Consider the following 14,132-nt stretch of genomic DNA (forward strand, 5'->3'; position numbering starts at 1 on the left):
ACGGTTTGATCTTGTTTAGCAGCTCCGCAGCAAATACTGACATCCTTTTTCAGAAAAATGAAATATAGAACAGAGCAAACTGAATTAGAATGTTTCAGATGCAGCTTCTGTCTCCTTTGCGTCCATGGACTGAACCCTGTGGTACTCCACAAGTGACCCTAGAGTTTGAAGAAGATTTATTATTAACATGAACAAACTGGAATCTGGACTGAACAACAAAGGATTTTATTCAAAAACATGAAGTGAAGAAGACCCCAGCTGAGTCCAGGTGAGTCCAGGTGAGTCCAGGCTTCAGCTGGTGTAGAGCCGGCTCTCCAGGGCCTCGAGCATAGAGTACGGGTTCTGGTCAGCGTCAATATAAACAGCATCTGGATACACAGACTGATCAGAGACACACAGGTTGTTCTGCTGCTTCTGATCCGGATCTAATTCTTTATGTTCTGGTTCCAATCAGTCAGAACTTAGAAATAAGGGTTAACTCTCATACCACCGATGAAAATCAGTTTTTTTCATTTAGTCTCAGTCTCAGGTGAGTAGATAAACCGTTTCCACGGTGACAGGTCTGTGTTTACCTGCAGGGCTGCAGAGCGCATCCTGAACACTTTCAGCCTCTGGGTCACCGGCTCGGTCCCGTCTTCTGGAGCCGTCTGGAGTCTGTTCTGGACCTCAAGGCCTGGAGCCGGTCGGGTCACAGCGTGGTACCTGCAGAGCAAATAAAGCCGTGTGCATGTACCTGCACCCCCCCCCCCCCCCCCCAGGCCCGTTAGAGGCTGCTACCCCTGACCACTGACCTCTGCCCACTGACTGGGTCTGTCGCTCTCAGGGAGATTCTCTCCAGGCACGCCTCATCAGTCGCCTCCAGGAAGAAAACCCTGAGGGGGGGGGGGGGGGGGGGGGGTAGGCTAGATTACTCCATGACACTCTGTGCAACGTGGATCTAATAAACTTTGGTACGACGTCAACATCGCTGCAGGGTCGCCGTTCACTAAACTGTTACAGCAGCCAATAGAACCCGATCATCGGACCTGGGGGGGCCAGAGCCGGCTAGCTGTGTGTACCGGGCTTAATAACGGACCCAGGGGAAGAACTACAGGTTTCTTCTAGAAACTCTAAAACTTTAGAACTCGTCAAGATTTAGGAGATTTTAATTTCTTCAGAAAATATTTGGTCCAGAAAACAAAACTTGAATTGGATCCTACACTGCAAAAAGGGAACTAAAAAGCTAGTAAAATGTTCTTGAAATTTGTGTATTTTTCCTTGATTTGAGCAGGTAAATAAGACTATTTGCCAATGGAATAAGATTTTTCCACTTAAAATAATAAAAATTCATCACCATCATCTTATTTCAAGAGCAGAATTCCTAATTATCTTATTTTAGAGGTAAAAAATACTAATTCCATTGGCATAGTCTTATTTACCTGCTCAAATCAAGGAAAATACAAGAACATTTTACTTGCTTTTTAGTTCCCTTTTTGCAGTGTAAGCCCAGACCAGTTCTGTAGCGGTTGGAGCAGCATGGACCCTGCAGAACTGTGGTTCTGTACATGCTGTACATTGGTTCTGGTTCTGTACATGCTGTAACCGGCGGTCTGCAGATGAAACAGGCTTGGTTCTGTACCGGTTGGGCTGGTACTGGGACTCCTGCAGGACCGCGGCTTGCTGCAGGTCGTGGGGGAAGCCATGCAGGATCCAGCCTCTGCAGCTGCAGTCCACTCGGCTCAGACGGTCCTCCAGAACCGGCAGCAGCAGGGAGTCTGGAACTGCAGGGACAGATCAGAACTCTGATCAGAACTCTGATCAGAACTCTGCCGATCCAGGATGGCAGCAGCAGAACTAACCCACAGACTCAGACGCTGCAGGCAGGTGCTGCTCACTGAGCTCACCTGGACGTCCGTCATCCAGGTACGGTTGGATCTCTGCTCCCCGACCAGAACCATCCGCTGCCACAGACCTCAGCAGGCGGCCGCAGCTCACTGCAGGCAGAGCCAGCCGTGAGTCCAACAATCGGTTCAGAACCGGTTAGAACTAGATCCAGATCCGGTCTGGGTTTACCGTCCACCACTTTGTACTTCTCCGCCACCAGTCGGGCCAGCTGGCTCTTCCCGGACCCTGGCGGGCCCAGCAGGAGGATTCTGGGAGTTCTGAAGTGGCAGTGGCTCCGGACAAATGTCAGCGCTGAGGGAACCAGGAGAGAACTGGATTAAGTTGAGTTTGGGTCAGAACTCAGACGTTGACTCTGATTGGATCAAACCTGATCACATGACTTTACCTGCCAACAGGTGAGGTTTCTCTAACCTGAGCATCATATTTCTCTGACTACAGTCTGATTTTATCGCTGTTTCCATTCTACAGTTTAAACATCTCAACCTTCAGCTGGCTCAGGCTGAGTCTTTGACTTTTATAGGTTAATATTTAACGTTTTGCTCTCCGTTTAAAAGGAAAACACTGAATGCTTCTGAACAGGTCACCGCTTCAGCTTCATTCATAATTTAAAATGTTCACACATGCTTCAGCTTTTTCACATCAGTTTATCTACAGTTAGCAATCAAAGGTCAGTTGTTTGGTAATCCTGGTTAATCATGTCCACCACCCGTCTCTCTGTTTCTCTCCTCTGACTGGATTTCCTCTTCTCTCTCTATCCTCTCGTTCCCTTCTCTCTGTTTTTCTAATAATAATAATAATAATAATAATAATTGATACTTTATTCATTTCACAATGGAGAAATTCTCTTTCCTGTCTCTCTTCATCTCACAGATTAAATGTTCTTCACCTTCTAATTTAAAATTCTGCTTCAGCTTGATAAACAAGTCAGGCTTCAAAATGACTCAGGAAAATGTTGGAGCTCTTCTCTTCTGATTCCTCAGTAAGGTAGATTCTATCCTGTTCTATTCTATTCTATCCTATCCTATTCTATTCTATTCTATCCTATCATATTCTATCCTATCCTATTCTATCCTATCATATTCTATCCTATTCTATTCTATTCTATTCTATCCTATTCTATTCTATTCTGCTCTATTCTTTCCTATTCTATTCTATCCTATTCTATTCTATCTTATTCTATGCCTGTGGCCGGGCTCCACCAGAGCTCTACCTTCCAGGTAGACGTCAGCAGGAGGTTGGTCGCCGTTGACGACCTTCAGGACGTGCTGATAGGCTGATCTCAGAGCGGTGACCTCACAGCGGTAGTGCTGCAGCTCAGCCAATAGCTGCTGGTCAGACAGGCCCCGCCCCCTCTCCAGGCGGAGAGCGACGGTGTCGTCGTCTGGCCGGACGAAGATCTGATGGTAGACGTCTGAGGACAGGAAGTGATGCTGAGCGGTTCTGACTCCCAGGCCCAAACGGGCCGGGCCGGGCTGTACTCACCGCTGGTGATGGGGTCGATCAGCTTCCCTCGGCTCCTCTCCAGCAGAACCTCCTCCGGAGCCTCCAGCATCACTGCAGCAGAACAGAACATGTGGGTCCGGTGCCGGACAGACGGGCCGAGCTCAGAATCTGGATCAGGTCTTACCGACGTGTTCTGGAATGATCCCAGCCTGCTGGAGCTGCAGAACCTGAAGACGAGTCTGAGGGAACCCCTCCAGTACCCAACCCTGTAACAGCAAACAGAACATCATGTTTTGGACCTTAGGAACATCCTGATGCTGGAAGGTTCTGTCCCACCTAGGAGCTGGTTCTGGTTCTGGAGACAGCTGGAAAAACCTGAGCAGAACTTTCTTAAAGGTTCTGATCAGAACCTATTCACACCCATCTGACCAACCAGGATGTGAAACCTCCAGCGCTTCAGATCTGTGATGACCCATTTCCTGGTTCTGATGGTACCAGAGCCCTGCAGCTCCCTCTGAGGTGATAATGTTCTGTTTCAGTCCAGTTAAGGGCGACTGATTAAGGTCCATGTTTCCAGAATCCACACAGAACCGAGCAGAACTCAATCCGATCCGATTGTGTCAGAGAATCGAGACAAAGCAGTAATCCCTGAGTTCTGCCTGTCAGGCTCAACGAAAAGCACAGCCTGACCCTGAATGTTCTGGGTTTTACATGCACTGTGACACGCTACCAGAACCAGAACCAGAACCAGAACCTGATTCTGTCCTCTTTGTTCACCAGCATCCTCTCCTGCATCTGTAGCTGCAGGTGGAGGATCTGAGGTCCAGTTAACCTGAGCATGCAAAGATCTCACCTTTCACCTGGACTCAAAAAGGAGCTGAGGTGAGCAGACAGACAGACAGACAGACAGACAGACAGGCAGACAGGTGGACAAAGAGACAGACAGACAGGTGGACAGGCAGACAGACAGACAGACAGACGGACATAGAGACAGACAGACAGACAGACAGACAGAGAGATAGGTGAGCAGACAGACAGGTGGACAGACAGACAGACAGACAGACAGACAGACAGACAGGTGGACAGACAGAGAGACAGGCAGACAGACAGACAGACAGATAGGTGGACAAAGAGACAGACAGACAGGTGGACAGGCGGACAGACAGAAAGAGAGACAGACAGACAGACAGACAGACGGACAGAGAGATAGGTGAGCAGACAGACAGGTGGACAGGTGGACAGACAGACAGAGAGACAGGCAGACAGACAGAGAGACAGACAGACATACAGATAGGTGGACAGACAGAGAGACAGGCAGACAGAGAGACAGACAGACAGAGAGACAGGTGGACAGGTGTAGCGTTTAAAGTGACAGCAGCAGCCTCCTGATGGAAGCTGTCAGTCGTCATCAGTTCTCAGCAGATAAAACAACCAAAGGGTCCGTGGTGAGTTTAGCCTGGAGCCAAAAACAGCTGTTAGTCAATCAAAGCCCCCCCCCCCCACACACACACACACACAGAGACACACACACACACAATGATTCACTGCTGATCAGTGAAGGCGCTGCTCTCAGAGACACAGGAAGGAAAGCAACAACAGAACCTCAGTAGAACCCACAGCAGAACCCTGGGTCAACCCTGACCCAGTTCTATTCTACTGAGCCTGGATGATGGGGGGGTGGGGGGGGGACCAGATTCCTACACTGATCCGAGGCCTGATGCATGCCAGAGGTCAGAGCCGGATGTTCAGGTTCTGGTTCTAAGTTATTTCAGAGCAAAGCGGGATGTTCTGGTTCTGGTTCTGGTTCTAAGTGATTTCAGGGCAAAGCGGGATGTTCTGGTTCTGGTTCTGGTTCTAAGTGATTTCAGGGCAAAGCGGGATGTTCTGGTTCTGGTCCCTCTGTGCCGCCGTGTGTTTGTGTCGCAGCAGTAAGCCGATCTGAGAGCAGCTCTCCCAGGAATCCGGAGGAGATGTTAACGAGGAGAGGCGGACTGAATGCCGCTCTCAGGTTCTGACAGCTCCAGGTCCGTTTGATCAGCTGGTCTCTGGGGGACGGCGCCGACTCGGCGCCGGGCCGCTCACGGGCCTGCTGGGAATCGTAGTATGACACGGCGGCGACCAGAGAGCTAATTATGATCATCACAGCAGCAGATCAGAGACACAGAGCAGGTTTGATCCTCCGTCTGCAGGTAGAACCAGGTCCAAACAGTCCAAACCAGCCCGGTTCTGACTGGACCTGCATGTTATTCTGGACCGGTGGGAAGAAAACCCGCAGTAAAGCTCATACTTTCAAAGATCCAGAGAAGGTTCTTTGTGTTTTTACCTCCTCCACCTGGACCGGACCTCTGTAATGTTCTGTTTGTTGGTCTGGATCAGAGGTTCTGGTAGTGTTTACAGCCCGTCCAGAACCCTGCAGCTTATTTTTAATAGGGCCTAAATAACAAGAACACATTCTGCCCCACTCTGTTGACGTTTAAAGTTGGTTCTAATTACTGGAGCCCTAAATGTTCTGGGCCTGTCCAGTCCAGAAGAACTCCACACCTTTCAGAACCATGTTTCTGTGAAAGGTTCTGTTTAGTTTCTTGTTTATTTCATCTCTTTTTTCTGCATTAACCTTATGGGGGTTTTTTTATGCTGTGAAACTCACTAGTCTATTTTAATGTGCTGAATAAATCTATTGGACCTTTATATTGGACTAGAACCACATTTCTCAGAATGAGTGGCAGGAGAACCTGGAGCTGGATCACAAAACTGGACCCAGCAGCTTTGCCTGTCTGACTCTTTGGATAAAACCCGGAGGACGTCATGGCACCAGTAAAACCGGACTCACCCTGTGGAGGCAGTCCTTCTCCTTCAGTCTCCGCTGGAGCAACTGGACCAGAACCTCAGCAGAACCTTCCTGAACACACAGAGACATGCAGGTCATGTGACTCCATGGCTCAGCTCGTCTCAGACTGAACAGATGGAGCTGACACAAGAAGGTGGAGTAAGCCCGGCCGGACCAGAACAGAAGAAAGCACAGCCCGGATCATGAATTAGGGCTGTGCTTTCACCAGCTGCTTTTTTGCTAACAGCAGCTAAGAACAGCTAGCAGCAGCTAAGAGCAGCTAGAAGCAGCTAAGAGCAGCTAGCAACAGCTTACGGCAGCTAAGAACAGCTAGGAGGAGCTAACAGCAGCTAAGAACAGCTAGCAGGAGCCAACAGCAGCAAGTAGCAGCTAGCAGAAGCTAACAGCAGCTAGCAGCAGCTAACGGCATCTAAGAACAGCTAGCAGCATCAACAGCAGCTAAGAGCAGCTAAGAACAGCTAGCAGCAGCTAAGAACAGCTAGCAGGAGCTAACAGCAGCAAATAGCAGCTAGCAGAAGCTAACAGCAGCTAGCAGCAGCTAACAGCATCTAAGAACAGCTAGCAGCAGCAACAGCAGCTAAGAGCAGCTAAGAACAGCTAGCAGCAGCTAAGAGCAGCTAGCAGCAGCTAAGAACAGCTAGCAGGAGCTAACAGCAGCAAATAGCAGCTAGCAGAAGCTAACAGCAGCTAGCAGCAGCTAACGGCATCTAAGAACAGCTAGCAGCAGCAACATCAGCTAAGAGCAGCTAAGAGCAGCTAGCAGCAGCTAAGAACAGCTAGCAGCAGCTAAGAACCGCTAGCAGCAGCTAAGAACAGCTAGTAGCAGCTAGCAGCAGCTAACGGCAGATATGAACAGCTAGCAGCAGCTAACAGCAGCTAGTAGCAGCTAGCAGCAGCTAATGGCAGATATGAACAGCTAGCAGCAGCTAAGAACAGCTTGCAGCAGCTAAGAGCAGCTAACAGCAGCTAACGGCAGCTAAGAACAGTTAGCAGGAGCTAGCAGCAGCTAGCAGCAGCTAACAGCAGCTAAGAACAGCTAGCAGCAGCTAACAGCAGCTAAGAACAGCTAGCAGCAGCTAAGAACACCTAGCAGCAGCTAAGAGCAGCTAGCAGCAGCTAACGGCAGCTAAGAACAGCTAGCAGCAGCTAACAGCAGTTAGTAGCAGCTAGCAGCAGCTAACGGCAGATATGAACAGCTAGCAGCAGCTAAGAACAGCTAGCAGCAGCTAGCAACAGCTAGCAGCTGCTAGCAGCAGCGTGGTCTCTCCTTACCTGCTCTGATTGGCCCTGCAGCACGCGCTCAGCTGACACGTGCACGGCTTCCAGCGTGGCGCTCAGCCTGTTGGCCTGACAGACAACCAGAGAAAAAAAGGAAGCAGTTCATCATCAGGCTCTGCTGTGTAAAATAGATCAGAGAAGGAAAAACGAAGCTGCAGGAAGAAACTGGAACATCAGCTGCAGGACGGCGACGTCAGCAATGTTTGGAAAAGCCTAAAAATCACTTCAGGCCACAAACAGAACGCCAGGCTGTGGGTGAATAAGCTGAATCAGCACTTTCTGAGGTTTGATGGCATCAGACGTGGGACACACATAGCACTATGCTGACGTCATCCAACACAGATCCCACGTTACAGTAATCAGTCTCTGCTTTACCTGTTACTGCACAACAATAATCTCTAAAACAAAGACACCTTGCTTCAAATGAATCAGATCATACATGCCAAAATTATATGCTATGATCTCTTACTCAGCCGCGCTGCTGCACTCTGCAATCAAACTATGAGGTTATGGATGAAAAGTTATCTGCTATCATCTCTGGCACATTGTTGAAAAGTATAAACTGCTAAATTTTGAAACTTTAGCGGTTTGAGCGTTCTCAGATTCTTCTCTAAACGTGTCGGTAATTTAGCTCCAGACCCACTCAGTCCGTTTACTCAGAGGTAAAACAGCAGCAGAGTCACCAGAGGACCAGAACTGTGTACGTTTGCATGAAGAGGACTGACCAGGCGTGCCAAAGTTGGATTCATCGCCAAATGTGATCAAGACCCCATCGGAGGATAAAATGTTCACCTTCAGACTGAAGACTTGGTTTAAATGTAGCCACACATTTGTAGCTAACGCTAACTGAGTGGACATGTGGGCAAACAAAGGAGTAGCTTTTAAATTTCTAGTACGTGGATGTGACGGGCATGTATGAAAATAAAATGTTTTAAATGAAATGTTCTGCAGTCCATTCTGTAGCTGCAGTTTCCTTTCTTTGACGTTGGTTCCTTAATAATCTGTGCGTATCTAAATCCTGGTTGTTTGATTTTCTGGAGCTATGTGCAGCAGGCGCTGCTCAGACCGCTGAAGCAGCTCTCATTTATTTATTTCAGGAAAGCACGTCAAATAATTTGGACCTGACACAGTTAAATGTGGACTTTGGTTCAGTTTGTGGGACAACAGTGAAGATTGCAGGACAGTCACACACAGACGGGGCCTCTGGTCGCCCTTCTCCTGAGAGCAGGTTAGATTCTGGGAGCAGGAGAAGAAGCAGGAGAAGAAGCAGGAGAAGAAGAAGCAGGAGAAGAAGCAGAAGAAGAAGAAGCAGAAGAAGAAGCAGAAGAAGAAGAAGCAGAAGAAGAAGAAGCAGAAGAAGAAGAAGCAGCAGAACTCACCAGAGTGCGTTTACCGACAGCAGGAGGGCCGAGCAGCATGACTCTGGGACCTGAGCACAGAAACACAGCAGGACAGATCAGGGCTGCAGCCTCCCGTCATCAGCAGGAGGAGCATGTGGAGGAGCCAGGGGCCCCATACACTAGATCAGGGGTGTCAAACTCATTTTGGTTTAGGGGACGCATACACCTTAATCTGATCTCAAGAGGGCCACACGAGTAAACTCATCGCAACATTAAATATAACTAATAAATGTGGACTTGTTGTTGATTTTTATATTAAATTAATTTCACTTTTAAACAATATATTATAAATAACCTCAGCGTTTTTAAGAAAAGTATGTGCAATTTCAACAATACTTTTACTCAGTTAAACATTTACTTAAGTGCATCATGCATAAGAACTGATCACAGTGATTGTACAATGTTGAAAAACATTTATTCACATTTTTTGGAACTTAAAAACATTGTTCTAGATGACAAAATACATCAAACAGATAAAAATTAAGAAATGGTTTAAAATCAATTTTCCACATCTGAAGCTCAGTGCTACCATCTGCTGATTAAAACACAGCGCCCCCCGTGGACAATATGGGAACTGCAGATTTTCAATTAAATGAAGTACTTTTTTTTCAATAATTGTTTTATCATTCTCTTCCTTTTATCTCTTTCTTTCACCTTTTCTTTTTTTCTTCTTGTTTTTCCTTTCCTTTCCTACTTTCCCATTGTAGTGTCTGTATCATTTGAGATATTCCCCACATGAATCATAATAAAACTATTCACATTCATAAATCAAATGGATCACTATGGCAAAAGCAGTACTGCTCCACTTGTGAAAGTCAAATCTAATGAGCTCTTTTTGGCATTAAGACAAAAATTCTTATTGCCACATTGCCAGACAGGACATTGAAAAAAAAAAAAAAAAAAAAAAAATTTAATAATGATAATGCATTTAGCCAGTGGGCCGGACTAAATTGTATGTTTGACACCCCTGCACTAGATGGACGGGGCCCTTGTGCCACAAACACAGAGTAAAAACAGGAGGACGGCTGATGAGCTCATGATGGAGCTCATCAGCCGTCCTCCTGTTCTGGGTGCAGACGTTGATCCAGAACCTGAAACGTTCTCTGGATGACAGGCGCTCATCTCTGCAGGTCTCCTGTGAGCGCCGCCTGGTGGCCACATCAGGTAGCAGGCCAGCACAGCAGACCTGCAGGGTTGAGGCTCCACCTGCAGACGTCCCTCATCCTGGGCGTCTAAAAGCTCCGCGGGTCACACAGACACTCACACCGAGGGCTGCTCCTCTGCAGGAAGTCCAGCAGGTAGGAGACCGGATCTTCTGGCTGCTCCAGCACCAGCGCCGTGACCATGCTCTGCAACAGAGGCAGAGGTGAGGGCAGCTGCTGGCAGCCGGGGGACGACATGTCGGCGGCGGCTTACCTGCACCAGGTGACGGCTTACCTGCACCAGGTGACACACGTTGTGCTTGTCTGCATAGACGCTGATCTGCGGGGGAATCCTCAGCGGCCTGAGAGTGTCATCCATGTGGACCTGAACACAGCACAGTCAGAACGCTGGAGAAGGTTCTCCGTCATCAGGTCCTGGTCATTCCAAAAAAGTAAAAAAAAAAAAAAAAAACTGGACTTTTTTCTGAAGTTTGAAGAAGTTTCTCTTCACATCCAGAAAGTTTTCTCAGTTCAAACATCTGGAGTAGAAGGAGCTCTAAGCTTTATACTACTGCCCAACAAAAGGCCTGTTATGGTTTAGATAACATGCAGATTAACCTGAAAACAGTCGTTAAGGTCGTTATTGGCCTGGTTTACAGACACTTCGGACTACCAGGACAAAATTCTCACTCTACTGAGTGACATCGCCACATACGAGTCTTTGAAAAGAGATCCAACCAACATCTACAAAAAGAAAATCACGGACTACCTCCAACAACTAGAAAAAGACTAGTTATTATTAAAAGGTTGTTAATTATTATAGATTATATCCAGGGAAAGACATCCCATGCTCAGAAGGAACACCACTCAGACCCATCGTCAGCAGCATTAACTCAGTAACATCTAACATTGCTAACCAGCTAGCTAATATTTTAGCCCGCCTGGTGGGAAACACATTACATAGAAAACTCCAAAGACTTTGCTAATAAAGTCAAACATTTAAAGATGGCGCTAGGAGAAACTCTGGTGTCTTTTGATCACTTTTCACCTGCATACCTACATCAGAGGCAGTAGAAGCAGTCAGGAAAACGACAGTGACCTAAATAACAGAACTAATTTCACTCCGGACCAGATCTGTACCCTACTGGACCTTTTGTCTTTCTACAACTTATTTCAAGTCCAGTGATCATTTTTACAGACAGAAGCATGGTTGTGCCATGGGATCTCCAGCGTCGCCAATTGTAGCCAATCTTAACATGGAAGAAATGGAAAAGAGAGCTTTGGGAACCTTCAGAGGAACACCACCAGGCCACTGGTTTAGATATGTGGACGACCAAAGATGTTCTCCAAACAGAGAATCCCAGAACATTTCTAACCAAACAGGACCCTCAGACAGAGGCTGGTGCATCCAGAGGACAAAACCCCCAAACCTAAGATGAGTGGAGTGGTGTATGCAGTTCAGTGCAGTGAGGAATGTTCTGATCTTTATATTGGAGAAACCAAACAACCTCTCCACAGACGCATGGCTCAACACAGGAGAGCTACCTGCTCAGGAAAAGACTCTGCTGTCCACCTACACCGTAAAGACAAAGGACACTCTTTTGAGGACCATAATGTCCACATTTTGGACAAAGAAGACAGATGGTTTGAAAGGGGTGTGAAGGAAGACATCTACGTTAAGAGAGAATAACTAACCTTAAACAGAGGAGGAGGCCTTAGGTTCCAACTCTCAAAAACCTATAATACAGCTATAAGGTTAATTCCTTCCAATCATCACAAAAATCCTCACCTCCATGCAGGTGATCACATCTCCCCTGTAAACCAGGCCAATAACGACCTTAACGACTCCCCATTACTAAGGGGGGGGGGGGGGGGCTGTTTCAGGTTAATTTGCATGTTATCTAAACCATAACAGGCCTTTTGTTGGGCAGTAGTATAAAACTTAGAACTCCTACTCCAGATGTTTGAACTGAGAAAACTTTCTGGATGGGAAGAGAAACGTCTTCAAACTTCAGAAAAAAGTCCAGTTGGGTTTTTTTTTTTTTACTTTTTTGTAAAGTACAGTCAGAACCCTTCCACCGTCAGAACCCTGCAGGCCCAATTGGTTCCTGGGAGCTGGTCCTCTCAGGATAAAAATCCCAAAGTGCTTTGCAGCAGAACATGAAACGCTGAAGTGATGCTTCATTCAGTGGTTCTGACCCGGCAGAACCCACCAGGACCACAGACCATTCAGGAGATGTTCTGTAGCACCTGCTCAACATTAAGAAGTTCTCTTTAAGACATGAAGCAACAGCGTTAGGAACTAAAGGAACTAAAGCAGAACCAACGTTTCTCTCTGTCAGTGAAAAGCAGGTTTAGAAAGGTGAGTGTTACCTGGAAACCTCTGAGTCTCTCAGCTTAGTGTGGAGGAGAACCAGAAGGTCCTGGACCAACGGACCTGGTGTCGGTCCGTGCAGAACTCAGTCAGAACCCGAGAGGTTGCAAAGTGCCCTGAGTGTGGAACCTCGCTGCAGCGTCTGGTGAGACGTGTGGAGCATCGCCGTAATCCAGACGAGGCTACAGCATGGAACCCAGAGGAACCCTGAGGAACCATGAGGAACCATGAGGGTCCCTGAGGGTCCCTGAGGTACCTTGAGGAACCATGAGAGTCCCAGAGGAGCCCAGAGGAACCCTGAGGAACCCTGAGGAACCATGAGGGTCCCTGAGGAACCCAGAGGAGCCCTGAGGAACCATGAGGAGCCCTGAGGAACCATGAGAGTCCCCGAGGAACCCAGAGGAACCCTGAGGAACCATGAGGGTCCCTGAGGAACCATGAGGAACCCTGAGGTACCCAGAGGAACCATGAGGAGCCCTGAGGAACCCGGAGGAACCCAGAGGAGCCCTGAGGAACCATGAGGAACCCAGAGAATCCCTGAGGAACCATGGGGGTCCCTGAGGAACCCGGAGGAACCATGAGGAACCCAGAGGAACCATGAGGAACCATGAGGAACCCAGAGGAACCATGAGGGTCCCTGAGGAACCATGAGGAACCCAGAGGAGCCCAGAGGGTCCCTGAGTAACCATGAGGGTCCCTGAGGAACCCAGGGGGTCCCTGAGGAGCCCTGAGGGTCCCTGAGGAACCCCAAAGGAGCTCTGAGGAACCCCCAAACCACAGCCTTTCACTTCAGAGCGGTTCTGATCCGCTTTACTGGGCCATGAACATCATCCCCTGGGGCGGCAGCATCAGAACCAGCAGCCTGGTTCTGTTCAGGGGACGCTTGAACCTCTGGAGATGATTCAGCAAATACGGATCAAGCAGAGCGCAGCGTCTTCAGTGAGAGGCTTCTCCAGAACCACTTCAGAACGGACCTCTACAGGAGGTCCAGAACCGCTGCCGAACGGACAGCACGGACCTACAGGAGGTCCTACTGCAGCGATTCTGGATCTCTACAGCAGGTCCAGTCATCCGCTCTGTGGAGAAACCTGCAGATGATCACAACTTCTCCTTTGGGCCCAGTAAAGGGTTCTGGAAGTGAAATGGGCCGAGCGGTTCTGACGTGATCCATCAGAGATCTGGGTCATAATGTTCTGATCAGCCCAACATCTGATTAGAAACAAACAGAACCGGTCCAGCGAGACCAGATTATCCAGAACCAGTCACCGCTAAAAGTTGGGCTAACCTGGCTAACTTGTCTGAAGTTCATAGATTCCGGGTTCGGGTTTAAACGGTTCGGGTTTAAACGGTTCGGATAAACCGAACCCAAACTGGTTTCCTCTGAACTGTTTTACCTTTAATCCCGTTCGGACCTCTGTGTTCTGGTGATTCTGCGGGTTCTGGACGAGCTGCAAGCAGAACCAGCCAACTTTCCATCTGTGGGCAGAACCGAAGGTTGCTAGGACGCGTTGGCTTGTTGCTAGGAAGTGACGTCATCTGTGGAAGTGCCGCGAGCCGCTGGAGCGGGTCAGCAGCTGTTAAAGGCTCCTCCTTTCTCCATGTTAATAATTAAATACAGCTTCACTGAGCTTCTTAATGTTGAAAACCGTTCTAAAATAATAGTTTCTAATTAATTTTAACTAGTTTAACAGTTTGAACTCATTTTTCTGTTTTAGCTTGTCTGTTTTATTTAATGTTATGGTTATTTCCTGTTGTAAGTGCAG

General features: G+C 48.0%; 1 protein-coding gene across 3 annotated transcripts; it reads right to left on the reverse strand.

Annotated features, from left to right (window-relative positions):
- Positions 1 to 209: 209 nt before the first annotated feature.
- Positions 210 to 13,902, reverse strand: ak8 (adenylate kinase 8). Of its 3 annotated transcripts, none has more exons than XM_036144266.1 (15): positions 13,764 to 13,902; positions 10,291 to 10,387; positions 10,118 to 10,202; positions 8,833 to 8,882; positions 7,448 to 7,522; positions 6,158 to 6,226; positions 3,512 to 3,593; positions 3,367 to 3,438; positions 3,095 to 3,295; positions 2,053 to 2,175; positions 1,884 to 1,973; positions 1,619 to 1,760; positions 792 to 872; positions 573 to 702; positions 210 to 381 (listed from the first exon to the last, which is right to left on the reverse strand). In XM_036144266.1, exons 2-15 carry the CDS (start codon positions 10,372 to 10,374, stop codon positions 292 to 294), a joined length of 1,374 nt encoding a protein of 457 aa, XP_036000159.1. In that variant the 5' UTR covers positions 10,375 to 10,387; positions 13,764 to 13,902; the 3' UTR covers positions 210 to 291. The 3 variants fall into 3 exon arrangements, with proteins under 3 accessions (XP_036000159.1, XP_036000158.1, XP_036000160.1); XM_036144265.1 differs by having other exon boundaries at positions 10,291 to 10,380; positions 13,764 to 13,901; XM_036144267.1 differs by lacking the exon at positions 10,118 to 10,202 and having other exon boundaries at positions 10,291 to 10,380; positions 13,764 to 13,899.
- Between the last annotated feature and the right edge of the window lie 230 nt (positions 13,903 to 14,132).

The sequence above is a fragment of the Fundulus heteroclitus genome, chromosome 12 (genome assembly GCF_011125445.2).
Source record: "Fundulus heteroclitus isolate FHET01 chromosome 12, MU-UCD_Fhet_4.1, whole genome shotgun sequence".
In the NCBI taxonomy this organism is placed as follows: domain Eukaryota; kingdom Metazoa; phylum Chordata; class Actinopteri; order Cyprinodontiformes; family Fundulidae; genus Fundulus; species Fundulus heteroclitus.